At 44.1% G+C, this 20,631-nt stretch overlaps 1 protein-coding gene across 1 annotated transcript in view; it reads left to right on the forward strand.

The window, feature by feature from the left end:
- Positions 1–20,631, forward strand: part of ulk2 (unc-51 like autophagy activating kinase 2) — a 38,253-nt gene that overhangs the window by 1,798 nt on the left and 15,824 nt on the right. Inside the window, exons 2-7 of the mRNA XM_056440606.1 lie at positions 6,351–6,443; positions 6,654–6,695; positions 14,817–14,849; positions 16,828–16,864; positions 20,155–20,328; positions 20,415–20,488. Of these exons, the coding sequence (XP_056296581.1) occupies positions 6,351–6,443; positions 6,654–6,695; positions 14,817–14,849; positions 16,828–16,864; positions 20,155–20,328; positions 20,415–20,488 (453 nt within the window). The remainder of the gene's footprint in view (positions 1–6,350; positions 6,444–6,653; positions 6,696–14,816; positions 14,850–16,827; positions 16,865–20,154; positions 20,329–20,414; positions 20,489–20,631) is intronic.

Raw genomic sequence — 20,631 nt, forward strand, 5'->3', positions numbered from 1 at the left:
TTTACTGTTACATTTATTTATAGGATTTTTTCCACCTCCTGAGGAAGCGTTAGAGCCAGCGAACTTCAACAAATGTGACGGCTGGCTTCATTGCTCAGGCAGTGTTGCATGTTCCGTATGATCCCTTGTTGTCTTGTTACGCCAAGCAATTATTCAAAGGATCACCGAGATGCGGCTGGACATTTGGCTCATAGCAGAAGCAGTTGTGGGACTCAGTTTTTAACAAGACATGTTGCTACAGCAGCAGCTAGAACAGTCTGTCTCATTTTCCTTAGTATGCATCTGGGTCAAATGTATTTAGTAATCAAGGATGAACAGTAGGGCTGCAACACATATACTGTCCTGCTCAAGACTTAACATGAAATTCTAGAAAGATGAGGCGGATATATACATCTACTGAATACTTTGGGATGCGTATGAATGCATCCCAAAGTATTTGTGCCACACCAGATGCATTACATTACTCAAAAGTTAAAACTCTTGGCTTTTTTTCCAGATTAGTCATCTGTGTTTATAAATGTCGATCAGCTGAAGCTGCATGCACTCCATTTTAACATTTTTGAGGATCATATTGACCAGAGTAAATCTCTTTATTTCCCCAAATGAGATATTAAGTATGTTGGTTCTCCTTTTTATACTTGATCCTCTGCTTTAGCACGATCTGTTCGGCCAACTTATGTTTTCCAGTGTTTGTGACGCTAATCCGTCGGTGGCTCACACCGCTCCAATCGGCTGACTCCTTAATGACGTCATGCATTATTTCTGGAAAAATGACATCGCGCCTCTATCTTTGCAGTGTGACTCATGAGCAGAGAACAACTGCTCAGTCTGCACGGCTTAACGCTCCATCCTGCGCTGCACTCCGTAGGACGTCTCTCCCACACCGCCTCACCCTCCAGTGTTGCATGATGGGCCAGCAGGGTCACTTTATTCTTTTCCTGTGGGGGTAGTGTTTGTAGCTCAGTCACACTTGGCTGGACAGGCTGTCAGAGAGCTTGGGATGGATGAGGCTCAGTTGGCAGTGACACACACACACACATGTCACTTGCTCATCCCAGGCAACACAGGAAGAAGAACATCTCCTTTTAGCCTAGATTCATTTAGATAGCATGTCCTTAATATGCTGTCTTACTTTGCTTCCTCTCCAACTTACCATGTTGATTTAATTTGTCCATAGTATCGACGTGTTTCCCCCCCCAAGGGCATAGAAACAAAACCGCTCCCCTCCCCCCGGGGTTATCACTGTGCCATGTCGGGTGTTTGCGTGTGCAGCACGCATGCTCTGAGCGTCTTTGAGCTCACGTGAGCTCCAAGAGTCCTTAGATACCTGCTCCAGGAGCTCGTCTGGAAGCATTTATTCAGCCCAGTCTCACTTGGCTTTTAGAGTGAGTAGGTGGCCCGCCTCTCGGTCTAGCTGTCATCCGAGTGTCTCGTCATTCGGCGTGTCATTCCGAATGTCGGTCAGCGCGATAGGCTGGCCGAGCTGTCAGAAACCTAAGTGACCTGGTGTTATTGGGGTGGCTACAATTTCCTGCATCCTTCTCACGTCACCATTTGCATACTGATGCTGACGATGCAATTTAGGCCAGCGGGTTTTGCTTTTAGCATACACACGAAGTTTTAAGAAAAATCACCCCTCCCTATTACATGAAACATAAGAGAGATTCACACAGCAAATAGCATTTTACAAATAAGTGCAACTATTATGCTTTCTCTTACGAAAATCCATGGATCACAAGATGATTCAGGATCACGAGGCGTACCACCCCGACTGAACACGGTCCTGAGGCAAAGCGAAGCTGCCTTCTTCACAAGCCTGTATGCGCTCCATAACTGAGCGCAACGGGTTCACGCACTTCATCCAGTGGCTGAATCCAGTTTGTCAGGGAGCCAGCGACTAAACCAGAGGGACAGTGTTTAAAAAAATAATTGTTTATATTTTCTCTTTTTGTTTTAGATTGACAAGAATTAATAATTCCGGAAATTATTGTGAAGCATGAAACTGAAGCAGTGACAGAAGAGCACTGAGCAGAACGAACAGTCAAAACATAACTAACAAAACGATCCACAATAACTTCAAACATGTCTGTACAGAACACAACCCAATATTACCAAAGGAAAGATCAGAAAACCAACATATCAAAACCATCCTTTGGTCAAATCAATAAAAGATGAAGGATCAAACTATAAAGACGGCTCCCCCCCGATGCAGAAGGAACATGGTGCAGTCCAATGTACAGTCAGCACTCTTCAGTCGGCCTATACAGCTGGAACTCATTTTGTTGGTCAACCAGACTTCATCAGTAACTGCGAGTAAAAAAAGAACTGAATTAACTGCATGGCTGTTCATGGAAATAATGAAACAAAATTAAAAAAGATTAAATAAATGACACTTTTTTGGGGTTATTTTAGGACTCCCTAAAGCTGCACACTGTGAAATAAGACAACCCAGTCAGTTTGTTTTTGTGAGTTACCTCCATTAGAAACATTATATAACTAGAACGGGCACTCAGTAGAGCGCATATCTTCGCATATCACAAGATTGGGCATTGAATTATGAACATTTTGGCATTAGTTGCATGCCAATTGGATAGAAATTGACCATGCTATGGTAAAAAGAAGATTTTGACCTTTTCATGACCTTGACCTTTGACCCGATCGGTCCCAAAATCTAATCAAATGGTCCCCGGATAATAACCAATCATCCCACCAAATTTCATGCGATTCGGTTTAAAACTTATTTTGTTATGCGAGGAACACGCATACAAATAAATAAATACACGGCGATCAAAACATAACCTTCCGCATTTTCAATGCGAAGGTAACAAGCTAATCAGATTTGGCTCGTCCTCCTATGCAGACTCCTTTTTTTTAATGTACCGTCCCACGTCTGAGTATCTCCACACACGATTGAGGTCTACCTTTGCAAAGGTGCGCCATATTTTTCTCTCGAGCCATCAGAGCAGACTGGGCTGAAAGAGTCCGGCGCTGAAACGGAGCCGAGTAAGACGGCTCTCGGTCTGTCTGCTCTCAGCCGGCTGGATCGGGGTCAATCTAATGCCGTGTGGGTCAATCAGTCCAGTTGTCTGGATTGTGCAGTGTTGCCTCTTTGAAGTCCGTCTCAGCACGGCTCCTGCTCTAAACCTGACCACGCAGGGTTTAAGGCCAGATGCACCAACTGACCCCCTTAAAAAATGTCATCCTTCATCTTAAAAAGTAGAATGGGAGCCAGAGCCTTTAGTTATCAAGCTCCTCTTTTATGGAACCAGCTTCCAATTTCAGTCCGGGAGGCAGACACAGTCACCTCATTTAAGAGTAGACTGAAGACTTTCCTCTTTGACAGAGCTTATAGTTAGGGCTGAATCAGGTTCACCTGGTCCAGCCCCTTGATATGCTGCTATAGGCTTATAGCTGCCGGGGGACGTTTTAGGATGCACTGAGTACCTATCTCCTCTTTTCTCTCCTTAGGGATGAATTTTCATCTCTCCATCACATGTTACTAACTCTGCTTTCTCCCCGGAGTCCTTTTGACTTCACGTCTCATGGGGTCATCGGACCCTATGAGACGACATAGATCCTATCTGCCTGATGGATCATCGAGGTCTGCGTCGTGGAATTCCTGCTACTGTCCTGTTGAGACTCCGCCCACTCCTACTCCCCACCGCCATCTGCCTGATGGATCGTGGAGGTCTCCATCGTGGAATATGCCTATGAACTATTCATACACTATAAATCTGTCCTTCTGTACACATGACATCTATTGCATCTGTCCATCCTGGAGAGGGATCCTCCTCTGTTGCTCTACTGAACGTTTCTTCCCTTTTTTTTTTCCCCCTGAAGGGTTATTTGGGAGTTTTTCCTGATCCGATGCAAGGTTTTGGGGCAGGGATGTCTGTGTACAGATTATAAATCACTCTGAGACAAATTTGTAATTTGTGAAATTGGGCTATACAAATAAATTGAATTGAATTCATATACACTACCGTTCAAAAGTTTGGGATCACTTAGAAATGTCCTTATTTTTCAAAGAAAAGCATTGTTTTTTTCAATGAAGATAACATTAAATCAATCAGAAATACACTATACATTGTTAATGTGGTAAATGACTATTCTAGGTGGAAACGTCTGGTTTCTAATGAAATAGGTCTATAGAGGCCCATTTCCAGCAACTATCACTCCAGTGTTCTAATGGTACATTGTGTTTGCTAATCGCCTTAGAAGACTAATGGATGATTAGAAAACCCTTGTGCAATTATGTTAGCACAGCTGAAAACTGTTTTGCCGATGAGAGAAGCTATACAACTGGCCTTCCTTTGAGCTAGTTGATTATCTGGAGCATCACATTTGTGGGTTCGATAAGACTCTCAAAATGGCCAGAAAAAAAGAACTTTCATCTGAAATTCGCCAGTCTATTCTTGTTCTTAGAAATAAAGGCTATTCCATGCGAGAAATTGCAAAGAAACTGAAAATTTCCTACAGCGGTGTGTACTACTCCCTTCAGAGAACAGCACAAACGGGCTCTAACCAGAGCAGAAAGAGAAGTGGGAGGCCCCGGTGCACAACTCAGCAAGAAGACAAGTACATTAGAGTCTCTAGTTTGAGAAATAGACGCCTCACAGGTCCTCAACTGGCAGCTTCTTTAAATGGTACCCATAAACGCCAGTGTCAATGTCGACAGTGAAGAGGCGACTCCGGGATGCTGGCCTTCTAGGCAGAGTGGCAAAGAAAAAGCCATATCTGAGACTGGCCAATGAAAAGAAAAGATTGGTATGGGCAAAAGAACACAGGCATTGGACAGAGGAAGATTGGAAAAAGGTGTTATGGACAGATGAATCCAAGTTTGAGGTGTTTGGATCACACAGAAGAACATTTGTGAGACGCAGAACAGGTGAAAAGATGCTGGAAGAGCGCCTGACACCATCTGTCAAGCATGGTGGAGGGAATGTGATGGTCTGGGGCTGCTTTGGTGCTGGTAAAGTGGGAGATTTGTACCAGGTAAAGGATTTTAAATAAGGAAGGCTATCACTCCATTTTGCAACGCCATGCCATACCCTGTGGGCAGCGCTTGATTGGAGCCAATTTCCTCCTCCAACAGGACAATGACCCAAAGCACACCTCCACATTGTGCAAGAACTATTTAGGGAAGAAGCAGGCAGCTGGTCTGCTGTCTGTAATGGAGTGGCCAGCACAGTCACCAGATCTCAACCCCATTGAGCTGTTGTGGGAGCAGCTTGACCGTATGGTCCGCAAGAAGTGCCCATCAAGCCAATCCAACTTGTGGCAGGTGCTTCAGGAAGCGTGGGGTGACATTTCAACAGATTACCTCAACAAATTAACAGCTAGAATGCCAAAGGTCTGCAATGCTGTAATTGCTGCAAAAGGAGCATTCTTTGACGAAAGCAAAGTTTGAAGAAAAAAATTAATACTTCAAATACAAATCATTATTTCTAACCTTGTCAATGTCTTGACTATATTTTCTATACATTTTGCAACTCATTTGATAAATAAAGGTGAGTTTTCATGGAAAACACGAAATTGTCTGGGTGATCCCAAACTTTTGAACGGGAGTGTACATGCATACATACAGCTTCATACTTTAGATGTAACCTCTGCATTTAACCGACATAGCCCGGAGCCCGGGATACAACCGACAACCAAGTCAAGGGCAGAATCTGTGCTATTGGAAAGCATTTTTAGATATTATGAGCTTAGTTACTTGAGTTTGACAAACAACAGTATGAAACTGTTTTTATTGGGTACACACGGATTACCACCAACAAAATATGGTTAGTTAGATTATTAACACCAATTGTAATTGTTTTTGTTTTGTTAAAAACACAGCAGCAGAGTGATTACTCGGTCAGACAATCGGCTTAAGGAACATTGCAGCTCGACAGCAGTTGGGTACTGACCAGCTAACGCTAGAAGATCATCCCATCAGAAATAACTTTATTCAGTATCTCATCGCTTAGCGTTACAAATGTATTCAGACGGACGAAATGAGAAGAACATTAAAGCAGTATAAGCGTGTTCGAGTAGAAAGCCAAAATATGCAGAGATATGAACCGTAAAATGAGTGTGATATGTTCCACTTTAAGAAGAACTAGATAGTTTGCTGAACCAAAGGCCACAATCGGGCTGCATGAGGCTAATAACGCTGTAGGGATTAGATTCATAAGGCGCTGTGAATCTCAACAAATGGAATGATAACTGAACTTCTTTTAAATAATAGGTCAGGTGTTGAACATCTTCAAAGTGAATATGTGTTGCATCATTAGGGTCATTTATAAGTGTTTTGCTTTAAGTTATAATCTTTTTTTTTTCTACTCCATTCTGCTTTGGTTCCACAGAAGACGGATTGGGAGGTGGCCGTAAAGAGCATCAATAAGAAGAACCTGTCCAAGTCCCAGATCCTTCTTGGCAAGGAAATCAAAATCCTAAAGGTGAGCATCAACGCTAAATTGTTTCTCGCTCATCTCCTCGATGTATTTAAAGAACGATCCAACGTTGACCACCTGTGAGTCCACACCTTTGACACAAAGGAGCCTCAAGTTCCTTGATAGAATAATCTGTGAAAGTGATTCCACGAGGTGCTGTAGCTCAGTTCATGTTGGCGTTAATGCGTCTTGTGTTTCTGTTCTGTTTCTGCTCAGGAGCTGCAGCATGAAAACATTGTGGCACTTTATGATGTCCAGGTAAGTTTGTGCATTAAATTGATATTTGCTTAATGGAGAATGAAGTATTCACAAGTATTTCAGTAATTTACTCCATTGGGTGTTTTTTGCTCTGGCAGACAAACGAGTATGTCTGAGACCTCGTCTGTCCCAGTGTCTATGAAGCCTGGCTTAGAACAACTTTAATCTACTCAAATTAATATTCATCCACAAAATCAAGACGATCAATGTTGCTATTGGCTAGTCCTTCAGTTAAATACTGAGTAAGACGGCTCTCTGTCTGTCTGCTCTCAGCCGGCTGGATCGGGGTCAATCTAATGCCGTGTGGGTCAATCAGTCCAGTTGTCTGGATTGTGCAGTGTCGCCTCTTTGAAGTCCGTCTCAGCACGGCTCCTGCTCTAAACCTGACCACGCAGGGTTTAAGGCCGGATGCACCAATTGACCCCCTGATACCCAGTTGCATCCCATGAAGTCTAAAAATGTCATCCTTCATATACATGCCAGTGGCGGCTGGTGAATTTTTTTTGGGGGGGGGCGCAGTTGGGCGACACGGTTTAAATAGCACTCAACAATGAGAAGAAAAGAGGTTTTGAGTAGAATATTGTAAAAAACAAAGCTTTATTTCAAGAACACACCATGCTCAACACTGTCCAATAACAACTATCAACACACTGTAACTTTGGGCATGAGAGGTTCAGAGCAGCTTTAAGGAACATGGGGTTGGGTTTCAGAGGTTTGCAAAATAAAAGAGTTTCACCCTCACATGAAAGAGGTTCAGAGCAGAATAGAGTCAGAGAGATCACATGTTACATTGGGTGTTTGACAGAGCAGACCCACTACTGTAAAGACAAGTAGCCTCCTCTCTTTAAAGTTGGCAAACTTCTCAATAACTCTCTGGTTAAAGTCAATCATATCTGTGATGAGCCTATTTCCATTATTCTTGAGGGAATGTGTCTGTTTTTCAGAACTTCTTTGTTGTGTTTTCGATGCCAGTTCGGTCTCCTTCTGCTGCTCTGCTCTGCAAACAGGGTTAGCTTCATGCTGTTAGCTAGTTAGCTTCATGCTCTTAGCTAGATAACTGCGGCAAGATTCGTGCTTCTTACACTTGTCTGAAGCTCTTTAGATCCCTCCCCCCGTTGTAGTCCAGAGAGTTTCAGTCCCAGGACTTTGGAACAGCATTACTCAGAGCCTCCAGCTGACAGCTCCGTTAGCTACCTGCTCGCGTAGTGAGCTCTCTGGGGCTGGCTGGAGGTCTCCTGATTTGCTCTGATTCCAGTCAGTCAGTGAAATGAGAACGTCATTGGCCATGGGCAGGCGCAAATTTTTTCTTTCAATTCATCATAATCATCCGCTGAAGCTGTCCTTGCGAAGCGACGCGAAAATGTTTTTGCGCGCTGTCCACACACACACGGTTGGGGGACGGGAGGAATGGGGGGGGGATGAGGTGATGATGATTATATTATATATATATTATAAGTGTTTTGTTGAACTTAAGGGCGGTTCTCCACACACATTTAGTACACACATTTAGCTATTATGTTGCTATATTTATTATTTGGTATATAAATTTATATATAATATATAATATATATATTTAATATTTATTTTTGGCACGAAGCGGCGGAGGCTGAGAGAAGGCAACATACCCAATGAATACAGTGCATACAGTCTTCTCTGTCATTCTCCTCTTTGGCACGCCAGTCATATCTTTAGTCCCAGTGTTCACGTGACTAATGACCACCACTTGAATAAATTCCCACAAGTCTCGCCCGTCAGTCGTCTGTCTCAAGTCTCAGCAAGACCTCTCTGTGCCACTTTGGCACTTAATGCATTGTGTTTGTATTGAGCTGTGTGTGATGCTGCATTTTTCAAAATAGACTTAAAGGACGAGTATGTCATCTGAACAAAGTCGTTTTTAATGCTTCTGGCCAAATTGTGACGCCTGAATAGAAATGTGAAGTATGAGTGCTGCGTCAGAAAAGGCCACATGTCGGCACACAGTGACACACTCAGTGACACACTCACATGAATTTTGTCCTCTGGCTGGTAGATCGGCATCGAGCAGAGTCATGAATCACATATTCCTGACGTGCACTTTCAGATCCTGGTTGATTAATAAAAATTAGGGCTGTCAATCGATTAAAATAAATTAACTAATTAATCGCACATTTTGAAATGTATTAATCGCGATTAAAAGTTTTTCTTTCTTCTAAAGACTAAATCTTCTAAATGAACAAGTAATCCCTTCAGACAGCGTGTATTTTAGACACTTGTTTAATTGTATTCTTTTTTTAAAGACAAAACTTCACACAGAGCTGTGTTTTCAAAGAGGCTCCTACCTATAAAGTGCCAGCGAGGTATTTAATATTGTGGATGATAAATTGTTTCTTCAGTGAAACATCCAGATTAGTAAACAAAGGTGTATTTGAGACCCCATTGGTCCTGTCATCTTTAACATTGAACAACAGCAGAACCAGTGAACTTGGTAAACTGACAAATATGTCATGTTAACCCTCTGGAGGCTGGGCTCATTTTCTCGATTTTACAAAAACATGTAAATTCACCTTTTAAAGGCTTTTGCATGTGACACATCCCAGTGTTCCCCACCATTCTATCAGGGTGAGGCCCCGCCCCCCTGAAATTTTCTCTATTGCGCCAGATTACAGCAGAAGTAATGTACGGTTCTTTCCTTCAAGACGTCTTTGTTCTTTTATTAAACTAAACGTCTGTTGTTGATCGTCTCTACAGCAGCATGTCATTCTGTCTCGACGTGTCGGTCACGCTTCTCAGCTCTCCGTCTCGCGCGCTGCAGAGCTCCATGCCGGCGTGTCTGCGCGCGCATCGGGCGGAGCCAAAAAAAAAAGTCCCCTGCACCTTCCGCCCCGCGTCACCGACACGCCGCCCTCTGCTTCTCTGTGAATATCGAGGAGCAGACGGGAGGAAGGAGGCGGACTGCCGCGGCTTGACACTCACAGGAGTGCAACAACTTCAAGGCACACCGGAAGTAAACAAAGTTGCGTTAATTGCGTTAAAATATTTTAGTGCGTTAACGCTGACAGCCCTAATAAAAATACATTGAAAATAGACATTGCTGAGAGCAGAATATTAGATTGTGTATTTGTCAAAGATGACTGTTTCTAGCATTTGTTTTCCCCACCGTTGTCGTGCATTAGGGATCTGAATTGTTGTTTGATTGCTTGTTTTGTGTCTTGCATTGTGTTTTCCTGCTTTGTCACCTCCCCCTCTGTTGCCTGTAACATTCACTTGACAGCTCCCGCGACCACTTTTGGTACATTGTCCTCATCTTACCAGCTGCCTCTAGCTTCCCGTCCCCTCCAGTGTTCGTCTGTCTGCTGTGTTGTGTAACGATGTTCCTCTCTTGGTGACTGTCAATAGAATCTTGTGTGTTTCAGCCCTTCGGAAGCCAATACCCACTGGCAGCTGTATTTTTAATCAAAAAAGGCAGATATCTGGTTTTCTCCTTGTATACTTATTCTTTGGACAGGAATGAGCCCATTTCAGTCAAGCAGGTGATTACAAACAGTGAGGACCTGTGTTGGCTTTACGGTGGATCACCAGCTCCTTCGTGGGTAAAAAAGCACCTGCTACCAGGGTTTTTCCTGGGTCAAAATGGGTCTTCGGTGCTCCCCAAAAAAAAATTTGGCAAGCTGCGCGCGGTCTGTGTCTCTCTATCTATTCGCGCACCTCACAGTTGCGTATTGATCAGACAAGAAGACACGCTTATCAACTCGATTACTATTGATCAAAACAGAACGAGGGTTCGGCTGTAGCCTACTTGAAACATACTATTGAGAACTAGAGATGCACCGATCAGGTTTTTGGTGCCGATCACCGATCACTGAAATCAGTATCTGCCGATCCGATAATACCGATCACCGATCACGGTGTCGATTGTAGCATTCTATTTATTGTGTGGCATTATTGCCTAGGACTTTGAGGAAATACATATATAAAGCACCTCAAACATTAAAGAAATTACCGATTTCTTTAAACATTTAGGACTTTAATTTGAAAAATGTCCTAATTGATTGATTGCCAGTGTAGGGGATTTCAGATATGTATGGAACACATCTGCATCATTCATTTCCTGGAACTCTTGGGGAAATCCATTTACAGGACTTTTTTTAACATACAAAAGTCTGACCTTTATTTTTATAAACTCTTCCTTGGTACAGTAAAAATGTTTTAATGTTAGCATAATTTAAGCTAAATCTCAGAAACGATCTATAAAGATACAAAATCAGTTCATTGTTTACTTGTGTATGATTTGTCGACATCTTATTTTGAAAAACGGATGTTGTTTCACGTGGTTCTTTCCGCTAACTTTGCAAAACCGGATGTTGTGTCACGTAAATCCTTCCGCTAACTTTATCAAAACCCTCGCGCGCCCCTGATCGAATGCGTTTACCGTGAACATCAGTCTATAGTGGCAGACATGTGAGAGTCGGCTGAGTTGACCCAGTGATTCAACTCGGGGGACGGGGACGCCGCTCGGTGGTGAGGATCCCCTCGTGGTCCTCTGCACTCTGCCGGCCCTCGCCGGGCGCATCGTCTCCGTTGCGGTGCGCGGCGATTGAAACGTCTGATAGTTCTCGCAGATGTTACATCATCTGATCGGCCGTTTTGAGAACGCCGATCAAAACCGATAATGGGAATATCGGCCGATATGGATCGGCGCCGATCAGATCGGTGCATCCCTATTGAGAACATATTCGCTGACATGCACGTGAAGAACACAGTTTTTAAAAAAATTATTTATTTATTTATTTTCCATCGCAGACTTTTTTTGCCTTAGGCGCTCGGGATTTGTCATAGGCGTTCGGGAAAACGGCTTAGGCGCGGGCCCAAATTTTCTCTATGCAGGAAAAACCTTGGCTACCTTCCCCACTGACAGAATAGCTGTGCATGGACTGCAGAGCTGGACCCGGGACAGATTGCAGGTCATAACTCAGGCTGCAGTTTGGAGGAGCTCTGCTCGTCTGCTGCTTTTTAATGACGGTCTTAAACGCACCTCTTCGTGCTCCTTCGTGGAGACGTTGGCGTGAGGCGAGCTGCAGCAGTGTGTGGTAGATCGGCTCGTTGTGAGGTTTATTGTGTCCCGGCTCTCTTTCCTCGCTCACTCAAGCTGCACAGCTTTGCAGTTTGGATTCATAACAAGAGGCGTGTTTTGTTCCAGATTTTTCAATGTAAAAGCCAAACAAAGCATTTTAAGTTGTGTGCATTGAGTGTGTGGTTGTTTACGTAGTTGGTGTGGCAGCGTGCGCTTTTAGTGCACGTGAGTTCTGTTTAATATGAAGTGTTGTTCACTGAGTCAATCTTCACAAAAGCTCCCAAAGAACATTGTGTTCTGGCCTGAAGTGTGTGTATTTGTGTGTCCGTGTGCGTGGGTTGTGTGGTGTGTGTGTGTATTTCCTAATTACACAAGGCATTGAGCCAGGGCTGAGAAAAGAGAAGGTGAATTAGATGTTCTTGGATAGTTTTGGAGCTCAGTGAGTTTTCCTAGAAAACCTGCAGTGTGTGTGAACCCTCTGTCCACATTCCTCTACAAAGCTTTGCTTTCCAGACATTTAGCGGGCTGGGACCGAGGAAAAGAAAAACACTGTGCCTGTTCGGCGAGGTGCACACACACACACAGGGACACACACAGGGACACACACAGGGACACACACAGGGACGCACACAGGGACACACACAGGCACACACACAGTCCTACAGATGGAACGTGTCCCGAGGCAGGGTTCGCACCAACAATCCTTGGAACTGATATAAGATTTCATTAATGAGAGTTATGAAGACACTTGCTTACCCAAAATAAAAATAGTTTAGTTTGAAATGAGTAAGTACGCTGTAATAGAGGAGGGTGGACAAACTAACTAAAGCGTAAGTTTACCATCAACACTGAATCAATCAGTTTTGGTGCTACAGAATTGAATAGAATCTAGGTTTAGAGTAAAATAAACACGTTGAACGAGAGGTTCAAATATATTTTTTCTTAATTGTAAACTAGTTTAAATGTTAAATCAGGATTTAATCTGGTTTAAAACGGGATCCTTGTTGGTGCAACTTGGTGTGCAACCCGTTAGATCTGCACAGGAGTAAATTCACTCGCATGATCTTCAGTACGTGTCTCTCTTGAGTAACACGATTTTATAATAATACCACTAATAATAATATTGCCCATATTGGAATAATAATTATATAAATCCACTTTGGGCCCTTTTTTTATAGAAAAGGTTTGAATACAGAATAAATGATTCCATAAAAATTCCGCTCATTCACCGCTTGTGCGCATCGTGTGTCGGCGCATTATTGCTGCGACTCGTCACGCTCTCTCTGGAAAGTGCACTTTTACGGGACGTTATGTTCTTTCCTGTTCAGCCGTGGCCGTATCAGCACGTCTGTTAAATAACAAGCTGTACACCTGCGGAATAATAAAGCTCCTCCCCCCTCTGAACCCGAGATTGTACGCACTGTGAAAATCTCCTTTTTGTCCTCGCCAGACAGTTCCTGTTTTCTTGACGCTCACACTGACGTTGCTGCTGTCGTCCCGTGAGGGGGTTGTTTTTCTGACAAGTTTACCCAGAATACCCCGAATAACACTCGACGCTTGCATGACAAAAGCACACTGGCTCACCACAAGGGCTTAACCTCCCCCGTCCCACACACACACTGCTTCTCCCTGTCCAGTTTGGCCATATCCCATCCCCCACATTGTTGCATAATGAAATCCTGGAGCTCGAGTGTGACGCAATAACTCAAGGACTGACCAAACCCAGTGTTTATTGGTCCCACGGGCTCTTGGCAGTCCGAAGTGTTTGTGTGTGCGTGGTGCGGTCAGTTTTTTGGACTCTCGGGAGGATGCATTGTTTATCCTTCCGTCCAGGTCTGCACATTGGTTGCGTGTGACCAGGTTATGAAGACAAGGGGGTCTATTTATATCGTAGTTGTTTTGGGAATATCCTGTTCTTTGGAGCCCAGCCCTCATCTGGCACCGAGCTCTCCATGTCCGAAGTCCACCAGGATGTTTTTATTCCACATGTGGCCAGTGTGTGACCAGTGACTTCTAGAAACCGTTCTCCGGTGTAAACCCTTCAGCCGGTCGTCCCTTTCATAACTGCGAGCTGCGACTTCCTCTCGAGCACAGGCTGCCCTGTGTGCTGCTGTCAGCACCTGCCGCTTGAAATGCATCTCACTCCTTGGCAATTAGGCAACAAGCCGACGTTGGGCAACTGCAGTAGCAGCCAGAGACGTCTGTGTGTTTTGCGACTCCCCCCCCTCTCTATCCAGATTGCGCTGCAGAATACATTTGTGTTATTATGTAATCCCCCTCAGCCCATCCCCCACAAACAGCTGCCCTAAAAGAGGAGAAAACAATGTCTGGGATTGGAAAAGACTGAGCTACTTCCCAAACGAGCCCATGACCCGGCGCTCACGCGCCACAGGGCTGTAGCTCGTGGTTGGACTACGGCCACCTAGTGTTGGTTCATACCTAATGTATAACACTTATGGTTGCTGAAGTGGATGAACGTATCTTCTGGCTCTTATTTTCCCCCGTTTGATCCACGGACAAGCAGATTAGTCGGCAAACTAAATATTTAGTTGGTCTATTTTGCACCCCATATACTCTCATAAAGTTTATTCTTTCCTTATTTTAGTTTGACATAAATCTTGCTGTAACTTTATCTACTCATCTGTACCACTGCTGACCTTGTGCCGCGGCAACAACGTTATTTGAGTAAAGCACTCATTAGATTTGGGTATATTGTCGTACATTTAGTTGCCGTAGCAATGTGTACATGCGACACCACAACATGCGTTTAGTTTTTGACCTCAATCGTATTTCCTTACACACTACGAGTTGGTTAACATCTGAAGTCTGCTGTGTCTGTACGACCTTGTATGTTGATTTGGGGATCCTTTTTCTCTAAACAACTATTAGCTCTGTCATCAGCATTAAGTCATGTTTTCATGAGACAAAAATACATGTTCAGAGGGAGCAAGGGTGTCAAAACCAGCAAGTGCTGAGTTCTCTACTGTTGGTTGTCTCCTCATGGATGAGGGGTTGAGTTGACCGCTACTTCAGGATAAATAGACTCTGATTCTGTGTCTCTTCCCTTCCAGGAAACGCCCAATGCTGTTTTCCTGGTCATGGAGGTACGTATAGAAACCGTCGGAGCTCACGTCCTCTCTGGTGTTGTTACCTGAAGTTACTGGCAAAAGCTTTTTCTAAAAGTGAAGAGTAACATCCGTGATGACATGCAGTAAATGACCCTCGCCACCGGCTGTCAGCGCGGGTCCTCCCCCCTTCGGAGGGCCTCTCTGCTGGCGTCTCCTTCCCCGTCGGCCTTTCCCGCCTCTTTTCTTTTTACAATAATTGACGTGTCAATCGTTTCGCGTAGCTTGTTGACAACCTCACACCCGCATCCTCCCCAACTAGTTCCTGCTCATTTCGCAACACCCAGGTGGCTGCAGGCTGGAAAACCAGCTCTGGCTGCATCTCACGTTACTCAGTGAAAGTGCCGCCCTCTGCTTTCTAGGAATCCTGTTCTCTGAAAGCCGTTGCTTAAAATCTTGTTTTGATCCATGTTTAGACGGCTTTACTCTTTACCCCTCTCAATAATCCTTTTGGAATCTTGTGTGTCTGGATCAGCAGTCATGGGATTAGACATAGATTAGCATCCCACAGTTTTTATCGTTATGTTTTCAAAGCTGACGCAGGTGGTTGTTTTAGATGAACTTATCAAGTTCCCGTTCAGAAAGGACCTGATCCTTTGGCCCGTGTTGTTGTTGCTTCTCCAGAACCACTCATACAAACAACTTTACTTTTGTTTCATGTTGGAAAACAATTATACAGCATAGTATTGCCATATTTGCTTTTCCATACTGTGTTCCTTTATTTTTTACATTTGCAACAGATTCCATCAAATCAAAGATGATTATCTCTCTTTATTCTTATGCTAAAATATACTGTAAATACTTAACTTTAGAGCTGATAGACAAAATCGAGTCATGGAGATGGGGGGGGAGTGTATTATTGCAACGGTACAATCTTCATTGGTAGAAGTGTGAGTAAGCGGTGCTACTCTGAAAACCTCTGGGGGATTGTGGAGTCAGGACGCCTTCTGCTCCCTTAAACCATGAATGATATTTGGGACCCTTCAGCTCTGCTGTGAGGAACCACAGAAGTCCCGAATCAGTTCAGTCCAACTTTGAACTCCAAGGCCCACGTCAGCTGTGTTCTTATGGTTACTGTCACGCCAGCACGGCAGAGAGAGGTCTGCACAGACCACACACACACACACCAACCTGCCTTCCCGTCTGCCTGCCTAGCGAGTCGCTAGCTTTTGATTACATTCAATATGACTCTTTTCATACCCTTTGATTAAACGTGCGTCGAATCATTCCAACCAGCCGACTACTGGTGTCACACAGCCTCACAGTTCCAAAAACGTTGCCTTGAATTTCTAAAATTGGCATTATTTGGATGATGAGCATCTCAAAGGTCCCTGTCTTACCTGAACAATGTAATAGGAAAGGAGGATAAAGCTGCCAGCGCTAAGCAGAGGAATCACACCTCCACTCTTAAACTGAAAAAAAGGCCCAGTGTGGAAGTGCCCTTGTTCAGGCAAAGAATAAACTCGATTAGACGGCACTCTCCACCCCCATCAGCAAAATACTAAATGAGGTCATATATCTGGGAAGGATGCTGTTCATCCCTCCAGTGGAGATCTGACAATCTATGTGAAGGAGCACTGAAGCCCACTTTCTTTATTTTTGATGTTGGCCATTTGTATATCAGAATCGGGGAGCAGGGCGAAGGGAACGGGGTCACACTGAGGAGCTCGACGCTGCACCAGTGGAGAATAACTGAATTCAGCCGATCTTATCTTTGCTTATCCGCTCACTTTCTTTTCACCTTCCACTCCAACGTTGTTTATGACGCTTGAGAAACGGGCCGCACTCGAGCACAGATAGAGCTTATTTAATGAGCCAGCCATTAGCTAGGATTAGCACAAACACACACACACACACACACACACACACGTAGAAAACCATGATGTGCTTCACAGCTTGACATTGTTGAACCTGAATTTAGTTCTCGCTGATAGTGATTGTTTGTCTCTCCGCACAGTACTGTAATGGAGGGGATCTTGCCGACTATCTGCAAGGTAAGCATCCCACTAATCTGTCTGCCACACACAAACACACACACACACAAACACACAACATTGTTTTTTTTATCAAAAAACATGTCGCTAATGCGGAAAAGCCATTATGAGCAACTGTGTGGGAATATGTGCATTTCTAATGTGTGATGGAAAGTTTGTAGAATAATGTAAGGTATCATGTGGGGATGTTGCAGTGGGTGTGTGGGTGGATGTTTGTATGTTTTTTCGATGTGGGCGAGGTGAGTGGGAACCACTACGGCTTTGTGCAAAGAGTTCCTTCTCTGTTTTCAGAGCCAGACAACACGGTGTCTATGCCTCTGTGGTGGTCTAGAACAAAGGTCAGCATTTTCTAGTCGTAGAACAACAAGTAGGCTGAAGCAGAAGTGATAGATAATGGACCAGTTCTGTTTCTCACAGGCCAAAGTCTGAGATGTAGCATGCTAGCACCAGTGAAACATTGACTCTCATGACTTTACCGTAATTACGTTACTAGTTTTGCATTGCCACTGGAATCTAGCCATCTTTATGCAGTCAGTGACTTCATGGGCGTAGGGTGTCTCCCTCCGACAGCTTCTGTCTTCGTATGCAGGGTAGATGGCAGTAATTGACCCTTCTACAGCCGAAGTCATCAGCATTATGCACGCACGTTCGCAACACAAGTGGCCACCGCGGTCCAGACGAGCTCGCAAGCTTTAAACATTGAAGCTGTTCCCAGCGTCAAAATGTCTGGTTGTTGCTTGTTCGGTTGTTGGACTCGACATTCCAACAGAGTTCAGCCAGGAACACAACCGCTTCAGAGCAACGTGTGTGTCAAGTGACCTTATTTACTAGTGACTTGTAGCAGTCTTTGGTTGCGTGTCACAACTTTCCTCAATGTTTGGCGTAGATAAGAAACACAGATTAATATGTATTTGAAAAAAGCTTTTACCAGGTATGGTGTGTTTTGTTACAGCTGCCGTCGGTACGAGCAACCACCACCAACGTGTTGGTGCCAGTTAACGCGGCGGTGTCTTTGGCTGCCGCGGCGTGTGCAGCGCCCATTTCTAAACACAATGCACTCAAAACTCAGAATATCTTTCCTGGTATTCGAAATTCTGCATATGTGCACAGATAACGTGACCCAAAGCATGTAGTGACACGTATGCTGGTAATTTCTCGCAGGTGTAATGTTTCATAAGAGGTTAATGTAGTCTATCCAATCAGCTGGAGAGTGTTAATAATTTGAGGTCGTCAGCTTGACGGGCTGCTTGATGACGCATGCTCACATGCGCCATCACTGTTTGAAGATCATTACCATAACAACTTAATTATCTATGCAACACAACGCTAACTGTTGTGATCTATAAACACCTGCTGCACTTTATTATTGTAGGTCTCATTCTTCACCATGGAAACGGTGATTGACTGAACAGTTTAACTCGAGTTTAACTTACTAGCGGGGTTCGTACGGTCATGGAAAACCTGGAAGAGTCGTGGAATTTTAAAATGGTCATTTCCAGGCCTGGAAAAGTCATGGAAAAAACTTAAATCATAAAAGTTTTGGAAAAGTCATGGAAATTTGTTAAAATTACATGTTCATTCACGCGGAGTTTGACATAATTAATATATTTTTTAAAGAAAGACGCTCAAAATCTAAGCCAGCGATAGCTCTCAATACGCAAAATGTTCTACAGTTTTCATGTTTATACCGAGATTTCAGTTTGGTCATGGAAATTTGGTTTAAAGTCATGGAAAAGTCATGGAAATCCATTGGTCAAAATGTGTAAGAACCCTGTACTAGATTTCTTCCAGATCTTTTAGCTACAGCTCTTTCCTGCCACATCACATGAGGTGAAGTATTTGTACATAAGTAGAAGTCCACTTACTGGAAGGAAATCCAGTAAGTGGACTTCTACTTAAGTACAAGAGCTACGAGGCACGCGATTCTTCATTAGGGCACTAAACTGAACCGATCTCTCCTGTGGCAGCGTCTTAAGCTTCGGAACGAGAGCTCGCCACACATTCGTAATGTGTTGCAAAAGTTGCTGTGAATAGTTTCATAGAGTTACGGTCGGATCCTGGAATCTCCGGTCCCTCCAAAGGAATGGCAGTTTGCCAAAACTTCTGTTTGTGCCCACAGGTGTTCACGCCTCTGCTCCGTAAAGAAGTGATTGTGTTGCTGGAACAGCTTCCTTATCACGCTACTTTTGCATATCGTACCACAGTTACAAACTTGCAGGTTCCAGAATGGGTCACGGTCAAACTCTGTTATGATGGGGTGGCCCACCAGCTTTGAGCAACAGTGAACCACTTTTCTGACCCCATAGCTGTTTCATAACCACCGGTGTTATTCGTCTTGAACTTGTTAGTCCTTATCCCCGTGCTCTCATCAGTGCAGGGCTTCTGTGTTCCCCTCGCATGTTTCACCAGGTCTGTGAACAATGTGCCGGCTTCCATTAAATAAGAGGATGTCGCTCCTTGTTAGTCCACTGTGGTTGGGAGAGAGATGTAAACCCCCAAATCCTAGATTAATGTTGGTAAGCGTTGTGGTTTGATCCATGCCTCCACTGTAATCACATGAATGATCGAGTGAGAGGGAGAGAGAGGAATCCTCTAAGTCTCACATTGGATTAGACTTATTTTATTACCACCAGGGAACAGGAACTTCACTTCCCCCGTTTACCCCATTTACCTTTGGATTATTTCTATAATATGCTAATTAGTATCTTAAATCAAGTGAGGCTGCTGATCAGTTTTTGTGGGATTGTAGAGTTTTAGGGAATGAGTGTTTTTCTTCTGCGTCCATGCCGGCAACAGACGTGGTCACAGGCCTCGTGTGAGACCGTGCGTCCCGTTCCGGTGAACTCGGCCTTTCAGGAACGCCTGGAGCGAATTTCTTCCAAACGTCCACTTGGACAAGGATGAACACATTTAGAATTGGGTGGTCAAAGGTCAAGGTCATTTTTACCTCACGAATCCCGCATTTGGCAACAAGTCATAAACTAAATATGACAATTACACACACATATTTCAAAGGACAAAATGTTGAAATGATGACACTTAGCGGAGTCAATCAACCGTGAGGCGGTCATTCTAATTGAATTATATTACAACTGACATGTGAGAGCAAATCAAGGAAACTAGTCATGCATGTGCTTCACGAGGCAGCAGGAAGCACCTGCATGGTGGGCATTGACACGGGTATCAAGGAAAATGAAAGGCCAGGGGTCCCTGTCCCTGTGGAGTTCCTTACAAACAAACAGATGTTGTTTGAATGCAGTTATCATTTCTTCATCTCTCATCTTCCATAGCAAAGGGGACGCTGAGAGAAGACACACTGAGGATCTTCCTCCAGCAAATTGCTGCCGCCATGCGCATCCTCAACAGCAAAGGAATCATCCACCGTGACCTGAAACCGCAGAACATCCTCCTGTCGTATTTGGGGCACAAGAAGTGCAACATCAGTGGCATCCGCATCAAAATAGGTGAGCGTTTCTCTCGTGTCCTCCAGTCGTGTGTACTGTCATAATAAAGTGTTCTGACTGGTTCGGTTCATGTTTCTGTTCCGCAGCTGATTTTGGCTTTGCACGGTACCTTCAGAGCAACATGATGGCCGCCACGCTCTGTGGGTCACCCATGTACATGGTCAGTGCGTGTTACTGTCTATGTTCTGCGTGTGTGTGTGTGTGTGTGTGTCAATAATATCAGCCAAGGTCAATCCTGTTCAAAGCCTGCAGCTTTCGCAGGAACGCACTAAAGAAATATGCAACTCAACGGTTTTCTCCTTC

The sequence above is a fragment of the Pseudoliparis swirei genome, chromosome 20 (genome assembly GCF_029220125.1).
Source record: "Pseudoliparis swirei isolate HS2019 ecotype Mariana Trench chromosome 20, NWPU_hadal_v1, whole genome shotgun sequence".
NCBI classification, from domain to species: domain Eukaryota; kingdom Metazoa; phylum Chordata; class Actinopteri; order Perciformes; family Liparidae; genus Pseudoliparis; species Pseudoliparis swirei.